The following is a 27533-nucleotide window of genomic DNA, read 5'->3' on the forward strand; positions in this document are numbered from 1 at the left end:
TGCATCAGGGATCAAACCCATGTCCCCTGCACTGTATCACCAGGGAAGTCCAAAATATTCAATATAACCAAAATCAGCATCTCATCACAGAGGTAATCTGAGGGATAATGTTCAAGTCCTAGATATGTAAGGTGGTACAACTAGGTAAAGAACTGGAGAAGACGGCAGGAGATAAGTGCATGTGTGTACAAGGCCCCTCCCCAGCCTGCCCATGGAACTACCTTCTTCTCTCCTTCATGAATGCAGATGAGGCGAGACAGCTTCTGACTCTGATAAAACTATAATTTTCCTAGAATTACTGTTTCTCCAATGGTGATTATTTTTTTATTAAAAGAACTATTCAAACAGGTGGTAAGAAATTAAACTTTTATCAATACACAAATAAATTTACTTAAAAGCAGCTCAGTTCCGTATTTTAAAAAGTTTCAGAATCTCACCCCACCAATGTCCATAATCTAGAAGAAGTTCATGTGGAACCTGCAGTCCCACCTAGGAGCATCAGTAAGTAATGGTCTAGGTACTTCACATGTATTTGTCTTGTCGTCGAAGAGAGAGTCAAAAAAAACACATCTCTTGCCTGGCTGAGTAGGAAGAATCCACAAAAAAGAGCTTCATAAAATGTCTATGAAGAAAAACTAGTAATATCAGAAGAGTTCCAGCACTTCAATTGAGTATAATTCTCTATTATTCTTTTCTTGATTTAATTTCTGTAGCTCACGAAAACTTACTTCAATCTTGTTGAGCTCGGAACAAATGCTTATCTAAAGAAAAAAATTCCAAAATAAATTTTTACCATAACTTGTACATATAAATAAATCCTCCACAATTACTTAGAGCTATTCCAAGAAAAACTTTAATAATAATGCTTCTTGGTTACAAACAGAATTCAGTATATATAAAATAATTACATACCTGGGATTTCACGAATTTGTAAAGACTTAACAGCAGCCTTTTTGCTTCTGGTATCATTACCACAACAGTAAAATTAGCATCCAGAAGTAGACATATCCAATCCATAATCTGAAGATAAACAGTGAAAAGGGAAGTTAAGATTTTACAAAGTCTATGATTATATCAAGCAGTTATAAGAAAAATAAGCTTTCTTTACAAAAGTCTGAACATTTTAGTTTAGAGATGAAGGAATTTCTACGCAATCTAAAAAGGCTCTTTTATGCTTTCATATTTACCGTTTTATAAGCATAATTGTGTCTTTTCCATCAGATAAGTCAGTAAAAAGAAAGCCACAGTGATATTTAATCCAAGGGAGAGTGAGCATATTTTATTTAAAAAATTTTTTTGATTAACTACTGGCAGCTATAAAAAAAGAGCCCACTCATCTATTCTGAAATATACTACATACATTATGACGCAAAAATAGGGTGTCATGTATTATAGACGAACGGCCAAGAACTAAAATAAAATTACTTTACACTTACTTAAGTATCCTATGTAGCCTACATCTTCAAACGGCATTGTTAACATGAAAATATCACTCATGAAAAAGCATTAAGGCAATCAATTATCCATTTGCGGGAGGGGGGAAAGCGGATCCCTATATACCCTCTACATCACAATAAATTTTATATGTATCAAAGAGTTAAACACAGAAAAAGAAAAGAAATGTATTACGGAAAAACACACGGTGGCTATTTTTATACTCAGAGTGGGAAGGGCCTTAAGCATGACATAGCCAAAAGGAAGCCACAAGGGAAAAGCTCCACAATTTTAACAGTATGAAAATTAAAAACTCATCCATGGTAGAAATTACATTAAAGAAAATAAAAAGACAGTGATAGGAAAAAAGTATTTGTAACACTTTGACAGAAATAGATGAATATCTCAATATACAATAAATAATTTACAAGTTAAAATGAAAAAGACATAAAATGCAATGGAAAAATGGACAAAAAATCTGATTAGGCAGTACACAAAAAGGAGTGTAAATGGGCAAGAACTGATGGCTTATCTTTCTCATTACCAAAGAAATGCAAATTAAAACACCCATTTGTTACCTACTGATTGGCAAAGAGTAAGGTCTCGGACCTTCGTGGCCATAGCACCTCTTGTCACAACACTTTGGAAAGGTAGCCTGGCATGTTCAAAACTAAAAATGCATGTACCCTTTAGCCAGTAATTTCACTAATGAGAATCAACCCAATAGGTGTTCTCTCATAATACGTAAGAATATTTATATAAAGATGCTCACTGAAGGTTCATTTATAATAGCAAAAAACTGTTAACAATTTAAATGCTGATCAACAGGGGACTAACAAATTAAGGTTTTCTATAAAATCAAATGGTGTGCAGGTATATATATCTTGATCCAGAAAATGCACAAAGTGTAGTACTGAATGAGAAACCCAAACCGCAGAACAGCTTGCACCTTAGGATCTAATTTATGTCAGAAAGATAGAAGAAAGATAAGTTAGTGTAAAGACAGAAAATTTCTAGATTAAAAGCAACTCTGAGTATTACTTATCTTTAAGAGGGACTAGGAATAGATTCTTCAGAGGACACTTATTATCACCCTCTCCCAATGAAGGTGAGGAAATGCTTGAAAGGGTCACAATAAAGAATCAGAAATTTATGTTCTAAAGATGTATCATTCTTCCCAGCATCAGATCAAAGTAAAAAGATTATCTCACCTGGTTCAACGTTGGAGGGCGTGTTCCAGGAAGAGTCATTGTAGCATTTTCATTACACTTCATATAAAGGAAATACAAATACTGGAGAAACAGCTGGGCGGACGGAAAAAAGGACAATCACTTTCATAGAAAATTTTTCTCTATAAAAAGCTAACAGAGGTTGGAAAGAATTTTAAGAGGCTACTGAAATTAACTGTACATCAAACAAATATGCTATAGACATCAGGGACACAAAAAAAACAAATCGAATGCACTTTCTGCCATCAAAGAGGAGTTCATTTTGTTTGGGAGAGGTGGGTGAAGAGCTTATTTTGTTTGCAAATAATGAGAGAAGAGAGACTCCTCTGGGCAATTCTTTTCAGTTTCTGTGCTTGCTTAGTCGCTCAGTCGTGTGTGCCTCTTTGCAACCCCACAGACTGTAGCCTGCCAGGCTGCTCTGTCCATGGGGATTCTGCAGGCAAGAATACTGGAGTGGATTGCCATTCCCTTCTCCAGGGGATCTTTCCAACCCTGGGATCAAACCCAGGTCTTCCATATTCCAGGCATATTCTTTACTACCTGGGCCACTAGGGCAGTCCTTTAAGTTTCTACTCAACTGTAACTTAGATGGATGAACCTGGACTTCCAGTTTGGCACCAGGATCATGTCAAACTCTGCCTCCCCCAGATCACTCTAGTCTCCTAGGCACAATTTTTCACCTTGAGGGTTAGGAAACCTCTTATTCAGATGAAAGAACTCTACAACCTTTTGAATGCTCTAAAAGCTGGGTAGTGTTAAGCAGCAACATTTAAAACAGAAACAAAATCCTGTAGATCTGGAAGAACACTCACAGTGCTGTGCTGTGCTGGGATGTCCTTCAAATGAGGCAGAAGAAACGTCTCACTATATGCTGAGTGAAGAATTGCATTTCTACTTAGGAATAAAGGAAATCTTACTTCAATAAATAAAGGCTTTTCAACTGAAATTATGAGTAACTCTCTTCCCCAGTGACATTTTTTTCTAAATGGATACAAAAGTTCTACTTTTCTAGAAGAGCTCTATCACCGAGCATTCTCATCACTAGAGATCATCTCGTATGCTTCTCTATTATAAATAACTGGTATTGATTGAGAACGCTAATTTTTAGAACTGACAAAGCTTCTATCTTAGTACAGCTTCTTAAATAAGAAGGTTTAAGTAAGTTGTTTAAACACAACATTGAATGGAATCCATTTTCAAGCAGAATCTGGGAAAAAAAAAATGGAAAAAAAAGAAAGAAAAAAAAACCCACCTTAAATTATCTAACTACCCCTTAGTTTTTGCTTGGTATTGATTACATTCCTGGGAAAGAGACAATACAAGGGAAGCTTTCAAAGGATACAACAGTGCTGCTCTTTTCGGTGTAATGGGGCACGAAGTGCTCTCTTCTGCTGTGGCCTGAGGTTTCTCCCTCAACTTTTCAGCACAGTTCTCACAGTTATCTTCCTCAGGATTGAAGCCATTTTGAAGAAATGCAGTTTGTTCTTCCATTTCCCCATCTTGTACAGGATCCATATAGTCAGAAACGGACTCCATGTTGATATCTGTGTCTTGAAGAGTGTCATCACCAATGCTATCATGTTAATTGAAAGCAGGAAATAATTCTTACCAATACTTGAATTTACTGGCAAAATTTTCATTTTCAAAGTTTAGAAGTAAAAAAATACAACAGATTAGAAAAGCGGTGAAAGGGAATTCTGTAGGGACCCAGTGGTTAGGATGCCATGCTTCCACTGCAGGGGGCACAGATTCCATCCCTGGTTGGTGAACTAAGATTCCACATGCCATGTGGTGCGGCTAAAAAAAAAAGGGGGGCAGTGAAAGAAAAGGACCATCAGCTTCTAACTTACCTCAAGAAAACTTTTAAGCAAGCGCAGGTGACTGACTCAGGGATGTCAGGCAACTGCTGTAGGCAGAGTTGTAGGATCTGCACGTCAGTCTTTTCTAAAGCAACCTCCATCAAGCCAGGGCACAGACTAAGAACAAAAACATGAATTACTTTTATATATTAAGGAACTCTCAACTGTAAATAATTTACAAGGCTTTTTCAGAGTATGGAAATCAGAACTGTAAAAACCACAGAAATATTTACCTGTAGGAAAGCACGTGCGTTTGGACAAGCTGCATCAGACAGCTGCGGGGATAAAATGATGGCTCTGCTTTACATCTTCCCAGAAGTCCTGTTACCACATCTCCAATAATGGTATGAAAGTCAGGGGTCCGCTTAGTAGCCAAAAACTTACGTAGTTCTACTTCGATATGTTTTTCTGAATTTTTCTGGAAGGGCAGAAGTAAACAGTTTAGTATGGCACCAATTAATAAATGTCACTCTATACTCAAAAGTTCCTAGCTCAACATTTTCTTAAATTACTAACAGCATTCATGCATTCTTGTGAAACTGGAGTTGATATGACAATTTACTGCACAAAGACAAAATGCAAAGAAAAAAATAAAAACCACAAGGGTTTAGAAATCAAAACTTCTAAGAAACTAAATTACAAACATTCAATGCAAAACTGAATGAGATACGAGGCCACCACCATCACATTAAACTCACAAAATGCTTGGTGCGAGTCAACATATCACTCTGACAACCTCAACATACCAGACAAATGTTAGCCACAGCTCTAAAGATGATCACAAAAGGAAGACAGATAAAAAGTACCTGGCATTTCTTTTAACCATGAATTGATTTTCCGTATTTCTAATATTCTTAAATTTACCTGTATGGTTGCTAAGAGTTGTGTCGATGCTGGAACCTGTGGCTGTACACTCACTTCAACTTTTCTTCTCCTTAACTGGAATTCAGAAAATTGATTAGGATCTCAAAAATGACACAAAAGATCCAACAGACATTTAGAAGAAAATAAATGATCCAAAGAGACTGGGACACTTTTGCTCTAATCACAAACTTTTTTAGGGTTTAGTTTTCTTAAAGTGAAAAGTGGGTCTGTTTCAACTTTTAACTTAAATATCTTGAAGAGTTTAAGGTTTTCATTTTTTAATAAATAAAATAAAATCATTATGCTCAGGAAGGTATTATTACTAACTGCAAACTGGTCTGTTTTTACAGTTGGGTCTTATACACATGCCTAAAAAACGACTAGATGACAAGTCATTTTTTAATAATGCTGTTAAGCTTCAAGCTTCAAATCACCCCATCACTAAGAGCAAGCTGTAAGAAACTGGTACAGATATAAATTCTTAAAATAATTCAGCCTTTTCTGTTTTTTAACATTTGTACTAAGATTTCTATTTAAACTACCAAACTTACAATTCTCTTTGACTGCTCTGAGTTCTGAGATCCAAGTCCACATCCCTGCGATGTTTCCCAGTTTACAAAATGAGGTGTGGCATGAGTGCCTAAGAAAATATAAAACACACAATTGCTGGAATTTTTTGACCTATTGATATTTACTCAGCCCATCAATCAAAGAACACTGAAAAAACAACCACTCCGGCACAATTCAAGAGAGGCTTTATCATCCATTTCATTCTACCAATAACAGATTAGTAAATCATAATATCCTAAAGGCCATGTGCCCACAAACATTAAGCCGACAGATGAGGCTACTGATAAACCAGGGAGGAAAAAGCATCAGTGATTTTGTCTGCAGGACTTTCCCATCACCCCTAAAGTCAGAACACTGCTGTTTAAAACACAATGCAGCTCTTTACCCTGCAGCAGTACCTGCAACGTGGACTGTTCTCAACGGAGCTTCCTAGACCAATGAAATTTGAATGAACAGTGGCAAATTTCAACATTAAGAACAGATTATGCAAACTGATAGCTGTGAAAACCTACATATCAAACTAGAAGTTTATACAATGGTCTTTAGTTAATAAAACAAACATTTAAGTTCCTACCTGGATCTTGACTATGTTTGAGTTTTCCAAGAGCACCTGCTAACGATGAAACTTCACACTTGTATGGAATTACAGTTAGAAATTTTCCGTGTAGCATAAACAGATTTTCCCCATAATACCAGAGCTACAAAAAAAGTTATCAAAAATGTAAGCAATGCTTTTTCTAAGATCTGATTCAACAGAGTCATATAATGTAAAATAGTAACTTGTGGTGTAAGGAATCTTACAGAATCTTACAGAAAAGGATAAGGCAAAGGTAAGTAACTGGGAGGGGGGATCGGGATGGGGAACACATGTAAATCGATGGCTGATTCATGTCAATGTATGGCAAAAACCACTACAATATTGTAAAGTAATTAGCCTCCATCTAATAAAAATAAATGGGAAAAAAAAAGGTAAGCAACTTTCTAGAATAATCTCACACATTCAATTCATTAATTGAAGTAGGTTTACAAAGCTCTTATTTTTGCCCATGTGTGAATAGAGCACAATTTAGAGAATATTTTCTTTCAACTCATAAAAATCTGATTAATACATATATTTAAAACAAATGAATTGTTTAAAATAAATATTGTCACCACCACACATATGTTAACATGATACTCACAAAGGCTACTATAACATAAGCAAACTGTTTTGATGTACTAAAAAGAAAAAAGTAGAATTTAATATTATTTCTATCTCATGATCTCAATTATAAAGTTATAAAAATGAGATAGGTATAAGAATAAAAAGCTCACATGAAATCAAAAGTGAAGTCTGGAAAAAAAAGTGAAGTCTGTTAGAACAGCAGAATTATGAAGTGCTAATTCTGTTTAAATACAAATTAGCATTCTATTGCTGAGAAATCTAGTCTCCTTATCCTCTAATTACAATGATCAACAATGTCCTGTATCTTGATATACATATATCTTCTATCTTGATTTGAGTGATTATCCATTCACTGGGCAAACAGTACTTATTGAGCACCTGTTAGGCACTGGAGATACGATGAAGAACAAGAAAGATAGGGACCGCTGCCTCAGATAATTTAGTCTGGTCAGCTTAAACTTTAATTCGTTTAAGTATTCTTATGTAATTCCATGATATGTTTAACATGTAATTTAAAAGACTAATTTATTAGGCAAAGTAATAGCCCTCAGATAAATACGAAGGTAAAAGATCAAACAAAAGTGAGATTAAAAAGTTTTATTAACTAGGTAATTGTTCTCTCCTGATCTAAAATTAGCTTATAATTTAGTCTTTTGAAAGTGATAAATGTAAGGAAACTGTTAAAACAATAGCCAAATTAAGTATAATCTTGTAGGTGAAAAATAAAATATTTATTTTTCTTATTTTTTTCTTAATTTATTTTAATCAAAAACTGACAAATATTTAGATCTGCAGAGGTCTCTTCCCTTACCTAGCAAACACAAAAATAATTATATTAGTCGCAAAGCTGGAGAAGCGGAGGAAGAGGGAGGAGTATGTCTGCAGAAGTCCCCGAGGCAGCCTCCGCGGAGGAGCAGAAAGAAATGGAAGATAAAGTGACTAGCCCAGAGAAAGCTGAAGAAGCAAAATTAAAAGCAAGGTATCCTCATCTGGGACAAAAGCCTGGAGGTTCCGATTTTTTAAGGAAACGATTGCAGAAAGGGCAAAAATATTTTGATTCTGGGGATTACAACATGGCTAAAGCAAAAATGAAGAACAAGCAACTTCCTACTGCAACCCCGGATAAGACAGAGGTCACTGGTGACCACATTCCCACTCCACAGGACCTTCCTCAACGGAAACCATCTCTTGTTGCTAGCAAACTGGCTGGCTGATTAAAAAGAGCTGAACTGCATGGATCTTCTAATTCCCATGATTTCTCCTTAATATGTTACTCCTCTGCTTTTTATTTCCTTTTACTCCCTATGTCATTTGAGAGTGATGGCTTTGCAGATAGAGGTAGTGTGTGCTGCTATTGTAAGGGAATATACATGTGTAGAGTTTTGATTAGTTTAACAGTGCACTGATGAAAAGAACATGTTAGAGCAACATAAAGTAATCTACTTGAAAATAATTGTATATATTACCTAACTCCTAGTGTAGGGCTGGATCCAACAAGTAACAAACAAGTTTTGCAGTTTTAATGTTGGCTTTCTTTAATTCATCTTAATTATAGCTTTGTATGTTACTCTTATTTAATATAACCTCTACTGTTGATTTCTTCTGGATTTTCCTTTTGGGTTTTGTAAAACAGAAGTTTAAGACCACAAGTTAGAAGAAAGGTCACATATTTCAAACACAAATAAATGGGGCTCCAAAAGATTTGTATCCTGTGCTTGAACTTGAATGGCCTTAAATCTGTTTCAGCTTTAACAATAGAATTTTACTCGGGCAATATTTGCCCATTCCGGTGTAACTTACGTGACTCTATTGCTTAACAGCTGCTGTTGAAGCTAGTATTCTTATTCAGTTCTATAGTGTTCAGAATACCTTCTGTCATTGAAGATGTGAATGAAGTGTGCATGTGCATCGACTGTTGAATTCACTTTTGTGCCATTTTTGTAAATACAATAGTTTTGCACAACCTCTCACAACTGTCTGTATTACTTTCACATATTGAAGAGTAGATAATGTGCCAACCAGAAGCACAAGAGTTCCTACAAAAAAAACTGTATGTCATTAGAGCTTTTGTATAGTAAGAATAGTTTATAGTCTTGGGGTTATAGAATACCAAACTGAAATCTTTGCTCAGACTGCCATAGACTTAAGCTTTTTCATTTGTTAGTAGTACCCATGACATTCAGTGGCCTTGTGCAAATATGATATGTTGCTTAGGCATATCTTTTGTCCTATGCAGAACGTTTCATTTTGACTTTTATGAAAATTACTATTCATATAATTTATATAAACTTTTTTAATGTAGAAACTTTTTACTTCCACAGTCAATTTGGGGGACACTACAATAAAATACTTTGCCTCTTGTGGCCCCTCGGTGGTTTTTTTTTTTTTTTTTGCTTCTTTGATTCAAATTGTGTTGGGCTGTGCGATTCAGCCTGTTCAGAAACATAAGTGTCTGTATCTTCACTCTTGAAATTTGCTTTGCTGAATGCTGTATTTTCTAACCCAATAATGACATTTTCCTTATAATTTCTCAGTTGTTAATTAACCACTCTTAATCCTGTGTTATTACTAACTTACAATTGTTTAAATAAAAGGAAATTTTTAATAAAACAAGTATTCGAGAAGATTGGCCCAGGAATCTAGTCAGGATGAGCTGAATTTTAAGTAATAATAATATGCTAAGTGAATTAGACTTGTGACAATTAGAGCAATTTACATGATAGGTGGAACAGATAGTACATATTTAGATATTTTGCTTCTATAGATGTCATTTTAATAAAATGTAAATTTAAAAAATAATAATAATAATTATATTAAAAAAAAAAAGCCAAAGTGAAAAAAACTTACTTGTCCGCTGGTCCCTTGTGGTAACTCTTTTGAAGTCTGTAGCGTTTGAAATTTTGTATTCCATACAGAGAGGCATTCTATAAGGTAAGACACACAAATTCCAAAGTTTTCCAAGTATAAGTATATGATGCTGGGCGGGGAGTGGGGTTGGGGGGGAAGGCAGAAAGTTATAGTTAAACACAAAAGTCTTACTTTAGTAAGTATAAAAATGAGTAATGAAGATAGAAAATCAAAGATGTGAGATCTCATGGTAAGAAGTGGACACGTGCAGGGAGTGGGTATATGGGAATCTATGTATCTTTCCCTCAATTTTGCTGTGAACATTAAACTGCTTTAAGAAAAAAAAATTTTTTAATTAATTTTTAATTAATTTTCTATTGAAGTATACTTGCTGTACAATATTATATGAGTTACAGGTATACAATATAGTGATTCACATTTTAGTTATTATAAAATACTGGCTATATTCCCATGTTGTACAACATATTCTTGTAGGCTATGTTATACATAATACTTTGTACCTCTTACTCCCCTATCCTATTTTGCCTGCTCCCGCTTTCCCCACAGGTAACCACTAGCTTGTTCTCTGTATCTGTGACTCTGCTTCCTTTGTTATCTTCACTAGTTTGTTGTACTTCTTAGATTTCACATGTAAGTGATGTCATACAGTATTTGTCTGACTTATTTCATTAATGCCCTCCCAGTTCATCCACGTTGCTGCAAATGGCAAAATTTTCATTTTTTTTCAATGGCTGAGTAGTAGTTCATTGTGTGTATATATACATATGCATATGTGTATATATACATATGTGTATATACATATATACACACACACATCACTTCTTTACCTACTCACCTGCTGACAGACACTTAGCTTGCTTTCTTATCTTGGCAACTGTAAATAATGCTTCTATGAACATTTGGGTCCAAGTTTTTTTCTGAACTAGTTTTTGTTTTTTTTGGATATATACCTAGGAGTGGAACTGCTGGGTCATATGGTTGTTCTACTTTTAGCTCTTTTGAGAAATTCTGTACTGTTTTCCACAGTGGCTGCATCAATTTACATTCTTACAAACAGAATACGAGGCCTCCCTTTTCTCCACATCCTTGCCAACATATGTTATTTGATGACAGGTCTGAGGTGGTATCTCACTGCGATTTTGGTTTGCATTTCCTGATGATAGCTATGCTGAGCATCTTTTCATGTGCGTACTGGCTATCTGCATTTCTTCTTTGGAAAAATGTCTAATTCACGTAGTGAGTGATATAAGGAAATGTTTTAGAGAGACTGATCAAGGTAAGATGAAGTCAAAGACCTATTCAAGAATTAAGAGGCTACAGTGGGAAACAGAATGATTTGGGGTGGTAATAAATAAATGAAAAAGAAAGAGGAGACTAAAAGATATACTTTCGTGGAAAAAATCCAAAGGACTTCTTAACTGATTGGATTTCAGTTACCCTTAGAAGCTGGCAGTGGTGCTCCCAGGACTGCTATGTGATCTTGATCCAGGATGGTGAGTGCAACACCATTTCGAGCACTGCCAGACACCACAGACTTGAGCAACTGTGACTGAACTAACCTCTGATTTTTTTCTGGTTCACTCGGATGTATTGGTATCAAGGTTTCATATACACATCCATCAGAGCCTGTTGAAAACAAGTATTTATTGCTCATTATTAGATAAGGATAATTCTATACCTATTATAGCTAAATGTACTAAGTTGTTTATAAGATTTTACCAATTTGACAGAGGATTTAACCAGAAAAATAAACAAATGTAACAATTTCATTGCTCTATAGTTTCTTACAAAGACTATACTACAAACTTAAAGTTGAGGGGGAAGAAATATTAAAAATCTCAGTAAGAAATGGCATAATAAAAAAAAAGAAAAAAGAAAAAAAGAAATGGCATAATACCCTGAAATGAAAATTTTAAGTATCTTTAATAACTTAAAATATGAGGAGACAGCCATGAATATAGACAATCCAGTCAGTAAATGGCTACATCTCTTATTAGAAATTAATTAGCATTCTGGTCTAAACATTACATTTCTTATTACTCCATCACCCTGAAAACCCTATAAAACTGGCTGGGTTTTGCAGGTCAACTGTTGGTGATTTCACATGGCTCTAGCTATATTATATGAAGATTTTATGACCCTTTGGTTCAAACTCTTTTACTTCAATGCTCAAAACCTGAAACATAAGTCACAAACTTCTGTTCAACAATAAATATGTCCTATAAGCCAAACTTTAAGAAAACCTGTCCCTCTTAAGCAAAGTTAAGCAGATTCCAACGATCCTTTAGACATGATAAATGATAGGAACCTTTTTCTTAACAGCCACTGTAAAAATCTGCACACTGAGAGACTTGACAAAGATCTGAAATTGTGATAACAGGAAATGCTCCCTAAACACTGCTTTTCTTTCTTCCTCCCCTAACCTTCTCAGAACAACTTCAAAAGGAGCCAGAAAGGATGTGGGGGAGAGAATTACTGCAAAGGCATTTCCCCCCTAGATACAGAGACTGAGATTAAACTTTAGAGGATTAGGTAAATTCCAAAGCAATAAAAACAACAACAAAAACTGTAAATGCAGGCTGAGTCCAGTACTGCTGTTAGCGTCCTCCTGTCTCAATCAATGTTCAGAGACGGGCACACTGTATCTTAGGTGGGAAAAGAGAAAATGGGAGGACCAACCTTAGGTATTAATTACAATATATCAAAAAACTTGGACTTACCATAGAAAGTGATTTACCCTTTTTTACTGGTGTTTTATTACTTACTGCTTATGATAAATTTTAAGACATAAAAATTACCTGCAGAGAACTATGACTACACATGGCAAAATGCAAAAAGTGAGGGCATAAATGCTTGTTAAAAAGCACGGAAAGGCAAGTACTGTAACAGAAAACCTTAAGATCCAATGACTTTACCTTACAAGAAAAATATTATCCTGTAATATGCTTTTATTTATAAACTCAGAAAGGTTAAAGAAATACTTACTCAATGACATTAGAGAGATGAATTTCCGACCTACAGATGTACTAAAACTCTGTATAATACATTTTTCTTCTTGACCAAGTATAAGCGTGTATTTGCTTAGGATACGTGAGTTAAACTTTTGTACATAAGCAAAGTAGTTTCCATGCTGCCAAAAAAAAAAAAGGGTTATTTTATTTTAAAAATATTCCCATTTTTACCAACTATGTTTAAATGTTGAGACCAGCTGTTGTCCCACTGTAATTACTTTAATGAATGCTTAAAAACCTCTTGTCCAACTAAATCTTAGACATTATAATATAAAAATGTTTACTTCAGGCATAGAAATAATTATCACTACAGGCTTTTTAGTATTTTAAAGATATCAAAGTCTTCTGAAAGAAATACCGAAGTCGAATTTTAGTTTTAAAACTCATACTCTGAAATGTCACAAAATGGGCCAGGAATGAAAGATACCACTTACTTTTTCTGTAATGAAAATTAGCACAGGATGCCTAAATACCATGAAAAACTTTGTCCACCTAAAAAAAGAAAAATTATAAAATGCCAAATCACCAGTTGAGAAACACATCTTCATCTAAATTTAAGAGATTTCTTTTTTATTAAATAGTTTCCGGAGCCAGAGAGAGAGAACAGAATACACTTAATTCGGTGCTTCAAAATATCTACCACAGGAACCCATAAGGCATTCCTCTGTTAATCATCGCTGGATTAAATACAAGTTGCCAATGCTCCCAGAGCTTTAAAGAGAATAGCATGAACTAAAGGTGTATGAGACCAGATGCAATGTTTTCTCAAACTTTTTTGACCTGTCTCGTTTTTTCAGGGTCATTTTGAGGACTGGTGTTCTCAGGAAAATATTAGCATCTCACCTGCCGTTTTCAAGTGACAGTGGGAACTGAAGCACAGGGAGGGTAACAGCCTGAAACCAAAGTTGCACAACCATCTTCTGCAAAGTGGGGATTAGAACCCAGATTCTCTACCTGTATCTTTTTTGGCGGGGGGACTGTGCTGCAAGCCTTGTGGGCACTTAATTTTCCCAACAAGGATTGAACCCAGGCCCACAGCAGTGAAAGCATGGAGTCCTAACCACTGGACCGCCAGGTAATTCCTTTCACCTGTATCTTTTCCCCTAAAGATTTCCTCCAAATACAGTTGCTGACACTTCAGAGGCATTCATTAGGTCTAAGATTCCCTGATAGCTCAGTTGGTAAATAATCTACTTGCAATGCAGGAGACCCTGGTTTGATTCCTGGGTCGGGAAGATCTACTGGAAAAGGGATAGGCTACCCACTCCAGTATTCTTGGGCTTCCCTTGTGGCTCAGCTGGCAAAGAATCCACCTGCAATGTGGGAGACCTGGGTTCGATCCCTGGGTTGGGAAGATCCCCTGGAGAAGAGAAAGGCTACTCATTCCAGTATGCTGGCCTAGAGAATTCCATAGACAGTCCATGGGGTCACAAAGAGCTGGACACGACTGAGTGACTTAAAAAATATATATATATGTGTATGTGTATATATATATAAAAATGACTGGTCAGGATCCACACCGTTCACTGACTATGTACAAGTCTTTGCTTGTACTTTTAGATATTTAGTTTGTATCAGGTGCACCTGGAGGGGCAGCAAGTTAATTAAACAAGAAATGTGATGAAAGAATGGTGAGTGGAAAGATGAAATCAGGACATTTCCTTCTATCATTTGAGTGAGTCATTTTCCCAGTTTTATCCCAGAATTGGGAAAAGAGGAGGTTCCAAAGCACTATTGTGATTCCACTAACAACAAGCTGCATATTTCTTCAAGGGAAAGGGTTCTGACCTTGCAGTCAGGGCTATATGACAGAAGATTCCAATCTTGTGGGATTACTCACTTCATGTTCAAGTAACTGACTGACCAGTTGTGTCATTAGGACAGGACTCCTTTGGCTCGAGATTCCTCAATCGCTATCACACCAAAGGCTTTTGGAGGATGTCATTTTGGCTAAGGTTCTACAGATGGTTTTTAGCAAGTTTTTTTTTTTGTTGGTTTGTTTTTTTATTTTAAAAAATTTTTGGCCATGCCCCAAGGTTTGTGGGATCTCAGTTCCCCAACCAGCGATCGAACTCTTGCCTCCTGTGTTGTAAGCTGTGAGTCTGGAATCCCCAGAGTGCATTTTCTTTTGGTAAAAATTATAAGTATTGGAACTTACTTAATCACTTCTTCATCAGAGATAACAGTTTCAATTTTCTGCTGGGGCTCTGCAAGCAAAGCTTCTAAACCACGAACTGCACCTTCCCTGAACAGCACCAAGGGTTCTGTTCCCTGTATTGAATGTATTCTATACACCTCAGCCGACAACTAGAAGAACATAAAAACATTTAAATTTTTATTATAATGTAATTGCCACCTAAGAGAATAAGGACAGTCAGAGAAGGCTTATCTTTAAGATACTGATTTATTCTCATTTTGATTCACTTTTGTTTAATAATTATGTACAGTTCCAAAGTCAAATCTACAACATAAAGTACATTTAGAAGTCTAACTTTTGCTCCCATACTCTCTAGTCTCTCCCCTGCTCCCCCCCATAAGTAATCACTTGTTTCATTTTTGGTTTATCTTTCCATTATAAATACTGGAGGTTAGGCCACAAGCTGGGTCTCTCAAAATTGGAGGCAAAGAGAAGTACAAACCAAATCATTAATGCAGAGGTATAAGTGGTTTTGGTGTTAGAAAAAGACAGATGCCATACATAAATACATGCACTATATAAAAAACTGACCTGCGAGCCCAAAACACCATACGTGGGATTTAAAAAAAAAAAAAAAAAGTTGTGTAAAATTCAGGATCATGTTATTGCAGGGTAAACAAAAAGACTGGAGCCAAGAGGCAGCACATGTAGCTAGCTAGAAGTTGCAAGGGTCCAGGTGACAAATGCCATTATAACGGTATCAGCTCCATTGTGAACCACTTCTAAAATGTGCCAATTATATTGAGAATTAGACACTTAAAACCAGAATCAGCTTTTGAGATTAACATAGTTTAAGATCTTCATTTTATAAGAAAAAGTTAATTAACATATTTAAGGGTCATTGGGAGAAAAGGCACAGTTAGTTGATCATGGTGCCTTTTCATTTCATTATGTGCCACTCTTAAAATGTATAACTGCATGCAGCTTGCAGAGTCTGTTCCACCTATTTCAAGAAAGGGAACAAGCAAGTTTACTTGTTCTTGCAAGGGACACACCACAAACATTTAAGTGCATGGAAATAACTATAAATGTGTCATTTATTGATTATTTAAATTACTTCAATATCATGAAAATAACATTTAGCATTTTCTAACATACTCATAAATTGAGACATTTTACCAAGATATACTCTACGATAACTAGAATGAAAAACTGATTATAACGTTCATATCATGTTCACAGACCCTTTAAGATTAATAACTGCCACATTACAAGTAATTCCATCTCACCAATAAACTAAATAAGTATGTTGGATCCAAAGACTTACTGTAGCTTTAAATACTTTATCCAGGTTGACATCTTCATTATTCCATATTCTCAAGACCTTAAATTAAAACATACAACTTAAAAAAGCATTCCAATATCCATTTACATACAACATGAATGGTTAATAAATCAATATTTGATTTGTTTATATATGTAGTTTTGAAAACTCACCTTATTATCATGTACAACAATATACTCGCCAGTTTGAAAGTTGCATACAGCTGGACATGTTATAATTTGCCCTTGTTTCACTGACCAGCTCCCCAAGGGTTTCTGATCAGAAACCTAATGAAATGAACATACAATATTTAAAAAGTCAGCTTCAGATTTTAAAGCAACTAAATTTACAATAGCAACAAAAGAAGAAATCATTAAAATGACAGCATTTAATAAAGATCCTAAATTAAAAAATAAGACAAATACTATCTGGATTCCACTTAAAACAGAAAGTAGAATGATAGCTGTCTGAGGTTGGGGGAATTGGGAATTTAATGGGAGTTTAATGGGTACAGAGTTTCAGTTGTGAGATGAAAAGAGTTCTGGAGACCGAGAGTAATGACAACTGTACAACAATGTGAATGCATGTACTTAATAACCTGAGCTGTGCACTTCTAGTCATTAAGATATTAAATTTCTTTGTGTATTTTATCACACTATAAAAAAATAGTTAAATTTAAAATATTAGTTTCCAAAATGCAAAATTAGTAACAACACACTTTGATAATGAGCAATATTAGTACCTTAAAAAAAAATTGATTCCATTGTGTTCTTGGAACAGAGGCATAGGAGAGCTGAAATAATGCCAATTCCAATCAGCCACTCCACTCCTATGCAAAAACTGCAAAAGATCCCCTTGACAGCCAGGTAAAAACCAATGGTATCAACAGAAGCATCAAAAAAACAATACAGGGAACCATTGGCAACCTGTTCCTCAAACTTCAAAGCAGGCAGCTAGCTTTCTTTTTAAATTGACGTGTAACTGCTGCACAATATTATATAAGTTACAAGTATACAATATAGTGATTAGCAATTTAAAGGTTGTACTCCACTTACAGTTATTACAAAACATTGGCTATATTTCCCATGTTGTACAATATATCCCTGCAGTTTATTTTATACATAACAGCTTTATCTCTTACTTCCCCACCCCTATTTTGCCCCTCCTCCCTTCCCTCTCCCCAGTGGTAACCTCTAGTTTGTTCTCTGTATCTGTGTCTGCTTCTTTTTGTTATCATCACTAGTTTGTTGTAGTACCTAGTGCTACCAGATTGCATTTGCCTTTCTCTGTCTGACTTATTTCACTTAATAAAATGCCCCCCAAGTCTATCCACACTGCTACGTGCTGGGCTTCCCAAGTGGGGCTAGTGGGTAAAGAATCCACCTGCCAAGGTACGAGACATAAGAGACACAGGTTTCATCCTTGGGTTGGGAAGATTCCCTGCAGAAGGGCACACAACCCACTTTAGTATTCTTGCCTGGAGAATCCTATGGACAGAGGAGCCTGCTTTTTGGCTACAAATGGCAAAATATAATTTTTTATGACTGAACATTATTCCACTGTGTGTGAACATATGTATAAATACACTTCTTTATCCATTCATCTGTTTATGGACCCTGAGGATGTTTCCTTATTTTGGCAATTGTAAAAATGCTGCTGCTATATACATCGGGGTGCATGTATCTTTTTGTATTAGTGTTTTGGGGTTTTTTTAGATAAATAGCCAGGGGTGAAACTGCTGGGTCATATAGCTATTCTATTTTTCAGTTTTTTTCAGAATTTCCATACTGTTTTTTTGAGAAATTTCCAGCAAATTTGGAAAAAACAGCAGTGGCCACAGGATTGGAAAAGGTTGTCATTCCAATCCCAAAGAAGGGCAATGCCAAAAAATGTTCAAACTACTGCACAATTGCACTCATTTCACATGCTAGCAAAGTAATGTTCAAAATTCTCCAAGCTAGGCTTCAACAGTACATGAACTGAGAACTCCCAGATTCAAACTGGATTTAGAAAAGGCAAAGGTACCAGAGACCAAATTGCCAACATCCGTTGGACCATCGAAAAAGCAAGAGAGTTCCAGAAAAACACCTACTTCTGCTTCATTGACTACACCAAAGCCTTTGACTGTGGACCACAACAAAATGGAAAATTCTTCAAGAGATGGGAATACCCAGACCACCTTACCTGCTTCCTGAGAAACCTGTATGCCAGTCAAGAAGCAACAGTTAGAACTGGACATGGAACAACAGACTGGTTCCAAATTGGGAAAGGAGCATGTCAAGGCTATATTTTGTCACCCTGCTTATTTAACTTAGCGCTGAGTACATCATGAAGAATGCTGGGCTGGATGAAGCCAAACTGGAATTAGGATTGCTGGGAGAAATATCAATAACCTCAGATATGCAGATGACAGCATCCTTATGGCAGAAAGCAAAGAGGAACTAAAGAGCCTCTTGATGAAGAGAAAAAGGAGAGTGAAAAAGCTGGCTTAAAACTCAACATTCAAAAATGAAGATCATGGCATTCAGTCCCATCACTTTATGGCAAATAAATGGGAAACAGTGGGAACAGTGACAGATTTTATTTTCTTGGGCTTCAAAATCACTGCAGAGGGTGACTGCAACCAGTGACTGCAGCCATGAAATTAAAAGACACTTGCTCCTTGAAGAAAAGCTATGACCAACCTAGACAGCATAATAAAAAGCACAGACATTATTCTGCTGACAAAGTTCATATGGTCAAAGCTATGGTTTTTCCAGTAGTCACATATGGATGTGAGAATTGGGCCATAAAGACGGCTAAGTGCAGAAGAATTGATGCTTTTGAACTGTGATATTGGAGAAAGCTTTTGACAGTCCCTTGGACAAGGAGATCAAACCAGTCAATCCTGAAGGAAGTCAATCCTGAATATTCATTGGAAGGACTGATGCTGAAGGTGAAACTCCAATACGTTGGCCACCTGATGCTAAGAGCCAACTCATTAGAAAAGACCCTGATGCTGGAAAAGATTGAATGCAGGAGAAGGGGATGACAGAGGACAAGGTGGTTGAACGGCGTCACTGACTCAATGGACATGAGTTTGAGCAAGCTTCAGGAGATTGTGAAGGACAGGGAAGCCTGGGTGTGCTGCAGTCCATCGGGTCGCAAACAAACAGACATGACTGAGCGAATGAATGACATCAAAACTTTTAGTTTTATGAGAACTCTCCATACTGTTTGCATTAATTTACAGTCCTCGGGTACAAGGGTTCTTTTTTCTCCACATCCTCGCCAACATTTACTGTGTTCTTTTCGATGACAACCATTCTGCCAGGTGCGAGGTGGTTTCCGTTTGCCTTTCTCTGATAATTAGCAATGTTGAGATAGCGAGCTTCTTAAAGACTCTGCTCAGAAGCTCACATAAATACAATTACTTCCTACATGACCACTAAAAGCAAAGTTTAGGTGTGCTTTAGCAACCTAGGCCAGCACTTTCCAGCCTTTTTGGCATCAGGGACTGGTTTCATGAAAGATGGTTATTCCACAGACAGGGGTGGGGGAATAGTTTCGGGATGATTCTCATAAAGAGGGTGCAACCAGATCCCTGGCATGCACAGTTCAAGCTCCTTTGACAATCTAATGCCACCACTGATGTGACAGGAAGCAGAGCTCAGGCAGGAATGCCAGTGATCGGACGCAGTTGTAAATACAGATGAAGCTTTGCCTGCTGGCTCACCTCCTGCAATGCAATCTGGTTTTCAACCGGCCACCAACCAGTCTGTGGCCCAGGGGGTCGAGGACTGCCTGGGCTAGGCTGAAAAGGGGGCGGAGAGTGTAGACTTCAAGGAAAGTAACCCAGAATTCACAGGATGAACCATAGGTGGCAACCGACATGTCCCTCAGAATCAGGATCCCACTAAGCTGCCCCCAAAGCAAAAAACCAAAACAAAACACCAACAAAACTTTTCTCCCTCATGAGCGGACAAGAAGTGTAGGGATACACTGCTAAACCATTATTCTGGCAGTGACATCTTCTCCCAACCAACCAATCTCCGTTCAACCCTTCAACGGGCACCTGGGGTGACAGAGGCCCCAGAAAGGGATCTTAGCAAGGCTATCTCCGGGAGATTCGAAGCGAAAATACAGGTTTCCTTTCCGAGTCTAGCCCACGTGCACCTAAACGCTCTGCCGCCTGCAACTCGGCAACACGCCTCTCTCTCAGGGAAAACAACCCAGTCAAGTTCTAGACCCCATTCAGCGTCCCGAAGAGGCCACGGCGGCTCTCCGATAAGTCCGCTGCACGAGCTCTTTCTGAAGTTGTGAGAAATCCGAGGTTCGGGCTCCGAGCTCAGAAAGGAACAAGACGGCAGCGGAGGCACTCCGATCCTAACGCTCTCACCTTATAGAGGATGACGGTCCTGCCGCTGTCCGTCACTAAAAACTGGTCGGTTTTGTCGCTCTGCTCCACTCCGAGGGGTCCGTCAGGCCCGGAACCCAGGGGTACCGCAGTCAACGTGAACCCTTCCTCCAGGTCTGCCATTTTGGCCCAACTTACGGACGGCCTAGCGTTCCTCCCGGCAGGCTTCGCGCTTTCTCTCGCGAGAACTACGAGGCCGGCTGGATCTAGCACTCGGAAACTGGGATACCTGTTCGCAGAGCCTGCGACCTCTGCCGGACAGAGATCGCTAGCGGCGCAGCGAACGGCGCCGGGTAGGCGGGGCTTGGCGTTCTCGGGAAAGCTCCGCCTCCCAGGCCACTCCGCCGAGTCCCGGATGTACTGCTCTGAAATGGAAACGCCGGGCGGGAGGGGGACATCTTACCTGTTAGGAACTTAATCCGCCGCGCCTTGTGCTACTTTGTGCTTGAGGGACTGAAGGGTAGGCGTGGCAAGTGCAGAATATAAATAAAGTAGATCTTTTTAGTGGAAGTGAACGCTTTAGGAATTCCTACCACAGCTTCATGGAACAGTGTCTGAAAAGAAGAACATTTTTCTGTGCAGATTAACTATGGCTAACGTGCCGTGGGGTCGTGCTCAGTGTATCCCACTTTTTTGCGACCCAGGCTCCTGAACGTGGAACATTCCAGACAAGAATACTGGAGTGGATTGCCGTTTCCTCCTCCAGGGGAATCTTCCTGACTCAGGGATCAAACCCGTGCCTCTATGCCACTCCTGTATTTGCAAGCAAGTGCTTTACCACTGCGCTACCTGGGAATCCCTGAAATAAAGAGCGCAATAGGTGCTTGTGGAGGCTTTCAACATCAAACATAAAGAGCCAGGCTGGAGAACAATCCAGTTTCTCTAAGGCGACAGCATTCTTCCCCAACTGGCTATGTCTCAATAGAGAAATGTGCCGTAGTCGGCAGGATTCGAACCTGCGCGGGGAAACCCCAATGGATTTCTAGTCCATCGCCTTAACCACTCGGCCACGACTACATGCTATACCTACCTGAAAAAATGCTTAAGTCCCCCCACTTCTCAGAAGTGGCCACAAAGGTCGAGTCTCTGCAGCCTTTTGGGCCTCCTGGGTTCTCTGTCTCCCCTGTTTCTCTGGGCACCCGTGTAGAAATCTCTCCAGTTTAAAAGAAATTCAAACTTGTCTGATGAAGCAGGTGATGTGAAAGGTTCCCCTGGGCAATTTTGGGGGGAAAAGACCATTTCCAGGAGACATTTTTAAGATAAACATGACTGATTTAGTCAATAATGTATCACAAAACCTCAGAAAAGAGAAAGTGTGTATGTTCTTAGGGCGAAACCATCTAAACAGGCAGTTATTAACATATGTACCATGTGCTCCAACACAGGGCAAAATGCCTCCACATCAGTTTAGGCATCCACAGAGATCATCCCTTGTGTGTGTTTGCTTATGGTCACAGCATTACAACATAGGAGAAAGGAGACTATGCAGCTATCAAAAAAAAAAAAAAAAAAAAAACGAAGTGAAAATCGCTCGGTAGTGTCCAACTCTTTGTGATCCCATGGACTGTCCATGGAATTCTCAGGTCAGAACACTGGAGTGGGCAATCTCTCCCTTATGCAGGGGATCTTCCCAACCCAAGGATCAACAAACCTAGGTCTCCCGCATTGCAGGCAGATTCTTCACTAGCTGAACCACAAGAGAAGCCCAAGAATACTGGAGTGGGTTTATCTCCTCCAGGGTATCTTCCTGAACCGGAGTCTCCTGCACTGCAAGCAGATTCTTTACCAACTGAGCTATCAGGGAAGCCAAATGCAGCTATCATGAAAGAATTAAATAGTTACCGTAAATTTTTTTCTTTTTGGCTGTGCTTGTGGGATCTCAGTTCCCCCACCAGAGATCCAGCCTGGGCCATTGCAGTGAAAGCCCAGAATCCTAACCACTAGGCAACCAGGGAACTGCCCTGCTGTAAATTCTTTCTGTTGTTGTTGAGCCATACAGAAGTAGAAAGTCAAGAAATACCTGGAGTAACAGGCAAATTTGGCCTTGGAGTACGGAATGAAGCAGGGCAAAGGCTTATAGAGTTTTGCAAGAGAATGCGCTGGTCATAGCAAACACCCTCTTCCAATAACACAAGAGAAGACTCTACACATGGACATCACCAGATGGTCAATACCGAAATCAGTTTGATTAGATTCTTTGCAGCCAAAGATGAAGTACAGTCAGCAAAACCAAGACCAGGAGCTGACTGTGGCTCAGATCATGAACCCCTTATTGCCAAATTCAGACTTAAATTGAATAAAGTGGGGAAAACCACTAGCCCATTCAGGTATGACCTAAATCAAATCCCTTACGATTATACAGTGGAAGTGAGAAATCGATTCAGAGGATTAAATCTGATAGACAGAGTGCCTGAAGAACTATGGACAGAGGTTCGTGACATTTTACAGGAGGCAGGGATCAAGACCATCCCCAAGAAAAAGAAATGCAAAAAAGGCAAAATGGTTGTCAGAGGAGGCCTTACAGATAGCTGTGAAGAGAAGCGAAAGGCAAAGGAGAAAAGGAGAGATATACCCATTTGAATGTAGAGTTGCAAAGAATAGCAAGGAGAGATAAGAAAACCTTCCTCAGGAATCAGTGCAAAGAAAGAGGAAAACAACAGAATGGGAAAGACTAGAGATCTCTTCAAGAAAATCAGAGATACCAAGGGAACATTTCATGCAAAGATGGGCTCAATAAAGGACAGACATGGTATGGACCTAACAGAAGCAGAAGATATTAAGAAGAGGTGGCAAGAATACACAGAACTATACAAAAAAGATCTTCACGACCCAGATAACCATGATGGTGTGATCATTCACCTAAAGCCAGATATCCTGCAATGTGAAGTCGAGTGGGCCTTAGGAAGCATCACTATGAACAAAGCTAGTGGAGGTGATGGAATTCCAGTAGAGCTATTTCAAATCCTAAAAGATGAGGCTGTGAAAGTGCTGCACTCAATATGCCAGCAAATTTGGAAAACTCGGCAATGGTCACAGGACTGGAAAAGGTCAGTTTTCATTCCAATCCCAAAGAATGTTCAAAATACCGCACAATTGCACTCATCTCACATGCTAGCAAAGTAATGCTCAAAATTCTCCAAGCCAGGCTTCAACAGTACGTGAACCATGAACTTCCAGATGTTCAAGCTGGATTTAGAAAAGGCGGAGGAACCAGAGATCAAATTGCCAACATCTGTTGGATCATCGAAAAAGCAAAACAGTTCCAGAAAAACATCAACTTCTGCTTTATTGACTATGTCAAAGCCTTTGACTGTGTGGATCACAACAGGAAAATTCTTCAAGAGTTGGGAATACCAGACCACCCGACCTACCTCCTGAGAAATCTGTGTGCAGGTCAAGAAGCAACAGTTAGAACAGGACATGGGACAACAGACTGGTTCCAAGTCAGGAAAGGAGTACATCAAGGCTGTATATTGTCACCCTGCTTATTTAACTTATATGCAGAGTACATCATTAGAAATGTTGGACTGGATGAAGCACAAGCTGGAATCAAGATTGCTGGGAGAAATATCAATAACCTCAGATATGCAGATGACACCACCCTTATGGCAGAAAGTGAAGAACAACTAAAGAGCTTCTTGATGAAAGTGAAAGAGGATAATGAAAAAGTTGGCTTAAAGCTCAACATTCAGAAAACTAAAATCATGGCATCTGGTCCCATCACTTTATGGAAAATAGATAGGGAAACAGTGACAGACCTTAATTTTTTGGGCTCCAAAATCACTGCAGATGGTGATTGCAGTCATGAAATTAAAACACGTTTGCTCCTTGGAAGAAAAGTCATGACCAACCTAGATAGCATATTAAAAAGCAGAGACATTACTTTGCCACCTAAGGTCCATTTAGTCAAAGCTATGGTTTTTCCAGTAGTCATGTGTGGATGTAAGAGTTGGACTATTGAGAAAGCTGAGCGCTGAAGAATGGATGCTTTTGAACTGGGGTGTTGGAGAAGACTCTTGAGAGTCCCTTGGGCTGCAAGGAGATCCAACCAGTCCACCCTAAAGGAAATCAGTCCTGAATATTCATCGGAAGGACTGATGCTGAAGCTGAAACTCCAATACTTTGGCCACCTCATGTGAAGAACTGACTCATGTGAAAAGACCCCGAGGCTGGGAAAGATTGAAAGTGGGAGGAAAAGGGGATGACAGAGGATGAGATGGTTGGATGGCATCACCAACTCAATGGACATGAGTTTCAGTAAACTCTGGGAGTTGGTGATGGAAAGGGAGGCCTGGTGTGCTGCAGTCCATGGGTCTCAAAGAGTCAAACACGATTGAGCGACTGAACTGAACTGAACTGTTGAGCCATGAAGCATGTGGGGTCTTAGTTCCCCAACCTGGGATCAAACCCATGCCCCCTACATTGGGAGTCCTAACCACTGGACCAGTGGGGAATTCCTTATTGTAAAAAAATTTTTTTAAGGTGAAAGAGGCAACAGAAGATGAGAAGGCCTGCCAGGCTCTTCTGTCCATGGAATTTCCAAGGCAAGAATACTGGAGTGGGTTGCCATTTCCTTCACCAAGGTGTAAATTCTTAATAAGATTAATAGGTCTTTTATGTTTCAAAATGACTAGGGTGGTTGACATTGAATTGGTGGCCCCTTTGTTATTTGGAAAAGAAATACAGTAAGATTCAGCATAGATATCCTGGCCTCTCTGAAACCTTTCTTTTCCTCCAAGCCTCTCTCAGCTTCCTTGATGGCTCAGTGGTAAAGAATCTGCCCCACAAGTAGGAGACTCAGGTTTGATCCCTGGGTTGGGAAGATCCCCTGGAGAAAGAAATGGCAACCCACTCTCAAAACAGTTGGACACGACTTAGCTACTAAACAAAAACAACAAAATCAGTCTCTCTACTGAACTGTGTTTTGCACCTACTACCCATTTTTGAGGTGCCAGCCTAGACACCTCCTCCTCCAGGAAGTCTTCTCTGACTCTCCAAGACTGGATTAAATGTCTGATTCAGGACACCAGTGTGACTGAAACATTCAGAACTGGGATGTCCCAGTTACTTATATATTTCCCCCATTATATTTATTTCTTTGAAGGGACTCTAGATTTATCAGTAGTGTCTGGCATAGTGCCTGTCCCATAAATATTTGTGGGACTAATGAATTAAGAGTGAATGTTTACTCATTCTTTTGTATTTGTGCTTTCCCTCATCTTCAGTTTGAAGGCTTTAAAACAGGGCTTCTCAAACTTTGTGATTTCAGGATTCCCTTTACACTCTTAGAAATGACTGAGGATTACAAAAGACTTCTATTTTATGGGGTGTATATATTGATATTTACCAAATTAGAAATTAAAGGTGAGGAATTATGAAATATGTATTCATTTTTTTGGTGTGTGAAAGTCATTCAGTCGTGTCCGACTCTTTGCGACCCCATGGACTATACAGTCCATGGAATTCTCCAGGCCAGAATTCCTGTGGGTAGCTGTTCCCTTCTCCAGGGGATCTTCCCAACCCAGGGATTGAACCCAGGTCTCCTGCTTTGCAGGCAGATTCTTTACCATCTGAGCCACCAGGTAAATAATAATAAACTCATTACATGTTAACATAAGTAATATTTTTATGAAAAATAATTTGAAAAAACAATTTAGCGAGAAGAGGGACCTCGTTTTACCCTTTTGCAAGTCTCTTTAATGTCTGGCTTAAAAGATGGGCTTCCCTGGTGGCTCAGGTGATAAAGTGTCTACCTGCAATGTGGGAGACCCGGGTTTGATCCCTGGCTCGGGAAGATCCCCTGGAGAAGGAAATGGGAACCCGCTCTAGTACTCTTTCCTGGAAAATTCCATGGACGGAGGAGCCTGGTGGGCTACAGTCCATGGGGTCGCAAAGAGTTGGACATGACTGAGTGACTTCATTTTCACTTTAATAAAAGGTAACTGGATGCTCATATCTGCTTCTGTATTCAGTCCACCATGGAATCATGTGTCGTACCACACCAAAAGAGCTCCATAGTGTCCCCGCTGAAGGAAAATAACATCTGGACAGTTTGTCTTCCTGAACTGCCTGAAAGGGCCTCAGGACTTCCAAGGGTTATACCTCGACTTGTACTTGAAGACCAAGCATAGCGATCAAGTTTACCTGCCGGGGAAGGGTGAGATCAAAGTTCCTGGTTCAAGAAAAGAGAATGGAGCAAGCTTTCCTGAGTTCAGGAGCCTGAAATGGGTGTAAAGACCCTGAGGGAGTCAAAATAAGAAGAAAATATGGGAGGGCTTTCACCTTGGAAGTGAAAACTAAGCCCCACCTTCCTGATGCCCAAGAGATTTTAGGACAAGTAACAGAACAGCTGCACTAGGAAGGTTACTGAACTCTTACAGATGCTATGAATTGGAACAACTTCTGACTCATTTTTAGCCCTAGAAAGATGATGAGACTGGAGATGTGCTAAGTCGCTTCAGTCATGTCCAACTCTTTGCGATCCTATGGACTGTAGTCTGCCAGGCTCCACTGTCCATGGGATTCTCCTGGCAAGAATACTGGGGTGAGTTGCCATGCCCTCCTCCAGGGGATCTTGCTGACACAGGGATCAAATGCATGTCTCCTGGGTCTCCTGCATTGCAGGTGGATTCTTTACCCCTATCGCCACCTGGGAAGCCTGGAGATAGACTTTTAA

General features: G+C 38.8%; 2 protein-coding genes and 1 non-coding gene across 3 annotated transcripts; 1 reads left to right on the plus strand and 2 right to left on the minus strand.

Annotated features, from left to right (window-relative positions):
- Positions 1 to 295: 295 nt before the first annotated feature.
- Positions 296 to 21024, minus strand: NOL11 (nucleolar protein 11). The gene is made up of 18 exons (XM_043905083.1): positions 20840 to 21024; positions 16635 to 16748; positions 16465 to 16521; positions 15159 to 15307; positions 13435 to 13492; positions 12975 to 13119; positions 11427 to 11615; positions 9969 to 10045; positions 6531 to 6654; positions 5938 to 6026; positions 5387 to 5461; positions 4756 to 4940; positions 4514 to 4639; positions 4006 to 4236; positions 3476 to 3554; positions 2646 to 2738; positions 913 to 1020; positions 296 to 761 (listed from the first exon to the last, which is right to left on the minus strand). Exons 1-18 carry the CDS (start codon positions 20978 to 20980, stop codon positions 645 to 647), a joined length of 2157 nt encoding a protein of 718 aa, XP_043761018.1. The 5' UTR covers positions 20981 to 21024; the 3' UTR covers positions 296 to 644.
- Positions 7952 to 9910, plus strand: LOC122695325 (cAMP-regulated phosphoprotein 19). Its single transcript, XM_043905084.1, has one exon. The coding sequence runs from the start codon at positions 7997 to 7999 to the stop codon at positions 8333 to 8335; it is 339 nt and encodes a 112-aa protein (XP_043761019.1). The 5' UTR covers positions 7952 to 7996; the 3' UTR covers positions 8336 to 9910.
- A 768-nt stretch (positions 21025 to 21792) lies between the features above and the next one.
- TRNAS-AGA lies at positions 21793 to 21874 on the minus strand. The gene has a single exon. It is a non-coding gene; the product is annotated as a tRNA-Ser (tRNA).
- Positions 21875 to 27533: the final 5659 nt, after the last annotated feature.

This window comes from Cervus elaphus, chromosome 5 (genome assembly GCF_910594005.1).
Source record: "Cervus elaphus chromosome 5, mCerEla1.1, whole genome shotgun sequence".
Lineage (NCBI taxonomy): Eukaryota > Metazoa > Chordata > Mammalia > Artiodactyla > Cervidae > Cervus > Cervus elaphus.